Genomic DNA, 1506 nt, shown 5'->3' with positions numbered 1-1506 from the left:
ATTTTTATTTATAAGCATGTTCCCTTTTCTTTATAAATGGTTTTTATTACAATTTAGACACTAATAAATTACCTCCTGATATATACCAATCTTGAATACTGCCTGTTGTTTAGAATAGCTATTAAAGCTTTCTATAGACTTAGTTTCACTCCTGATGGATCTTTGCTTCTCACACCAGCTGGATGTGTGGAATCTGGTGAAAACGTAACAAATACAACTTATGTTTTCTCCAGGAAAAATCTTAAAAGGCCTATCGCCCATCTTCCGTGTCCTGGGAAGGCGATGCTCGCTGTTCGCTGCTGCCCCGTCTACTTTGAGCTGAGGCCAGTGGTGGAAGCAGAGCCAGGTGTGGAGCTGGTGAGCCTGCCCTACCGCTTGGTGTTTGCTGTGGCTTCTGAAGACTCTGTGCTTTTGTACGACACCCAGCAGCTGTTCCCGTTTGGTTACGTGTCTAACATACATTACCACACCCTGAGTGATATTTCCTGGTCCAGCGACGGGGCCTTCCTGGCCATCTGTTCCACGGATGGTTACTGTTCCTTCGTGACGTTTGAGAAGGATGAGCTTGGAATTCGCTTGAAAGAGAAGCCAGTTCTGTGCGTGAGAACTCCCGATACAGCGAAGAAAACCAAGAGTCAGACAGGGTCTTCACCAGGACCCAGGCTGGGAGAGGGAGCCCCCAGCAGCAGAGTCCGGGACCGCAGCAGCCCCTCTGCAACGCCCCCTCAGGCGAAACAGTCTCCGGCTCCCACGGCGGCCAAGGACATCCCTGTGACCGCTCCCGGTGCCAGAGGCTTCCTGGCAGGGCCCTCAGAGGAGAAGACCCTGCAGCTTGGCAGTCAGAATGCGAAAGCCCACCCATCCCGGAGGGTCACTCTGAACACACTGCAGGCCTGGAGCAAGTCAACACTCCGGAGAATAAACTTGATACCCTTAAAGACAGATACTCCACTGAATTCTATACCAACCAGCGTAATTTCCAGCCCTTCCACAGAAGAAATTCAATCAGAGATGCCTGGAGACCCTCAGGTCAGTCCCCCGGAGCTTAAGCGGCCCAGACTCAGTGAGCACAAAGAAGGTCCCCAAGGTCTGGACCCCTGATGAGACCTGTCATGTGCCTGAAGGCTGCTAGGTCTGGGGACCCCCGTGTGCCCAGAGAGGGGCGACACCAAACACACCTGAGACCAGTGGAATCAGACGGAGCCTGACGGACACTAGAAAATGGATTTTTGTAACAGAAGATATACGTGGACCGATTTTCTCCAGAAATATGTTGGCTGTTGTATTTAGCACACATTTTTACCTCAGAGATGTGAACATTTAAATAGACTAAATTCTCTTTTTGATGAGTTTCTGAGACTGGAACAGTTCAATGTTACCTAGTGTGAAAATCAGTAAATCCCCCCCTTGGAATACTTGTGTGAAAGTACAGACACTTTATGGGTGGACTCCCAAAGCTTTCTAAAAATCTTTATAACTTCTAGGGAGATATGGGGACTGTCTTTT

General features: G+C 49.0%; 1 protein-coding gene across 1 annotated transcript; it reads left to right on the top strand.

Moving 5' to 3' along the window:
* Positions 1–202: 202 nt before the first annotated feature.
* Positions 203–1212, top strand: LOC308617809 (chromatin assembly factor 1 subunit B-like). The gene has a single exon (XM_081235194.1). The coding sequence runs from the start codon at positions 283–285 to the stop codon at positions 1099–1101; it is 819 nt and encodes a 272-aa protein (XP_081091320.1). The 5' UTR covers positions 203–282; the 3' UTR covers positions 1102–1212.
* The last annotated feature ends 294 nt before the right edge of the window (positions 1213–1506 follow it).

This window comes from Mesoplodon bidens (genome assembly GCF_964165515.1).
Source record: "Mesoplodon bidens genome assembly, chromosome: 5".
Taxonomy (NCBI): domain Eukaryota; kingdom Metazoa; phylum Chordata; class Mammalia; order Artiodactyla; family Ziphiidae; genus Mesoplodon; species Mesoplodon bidens.
The sequence above is the reverse complement of the archived record's forward strand: the minus strand, read 5'-3'. Positions and strand labels throughout refer to the sequence as shown.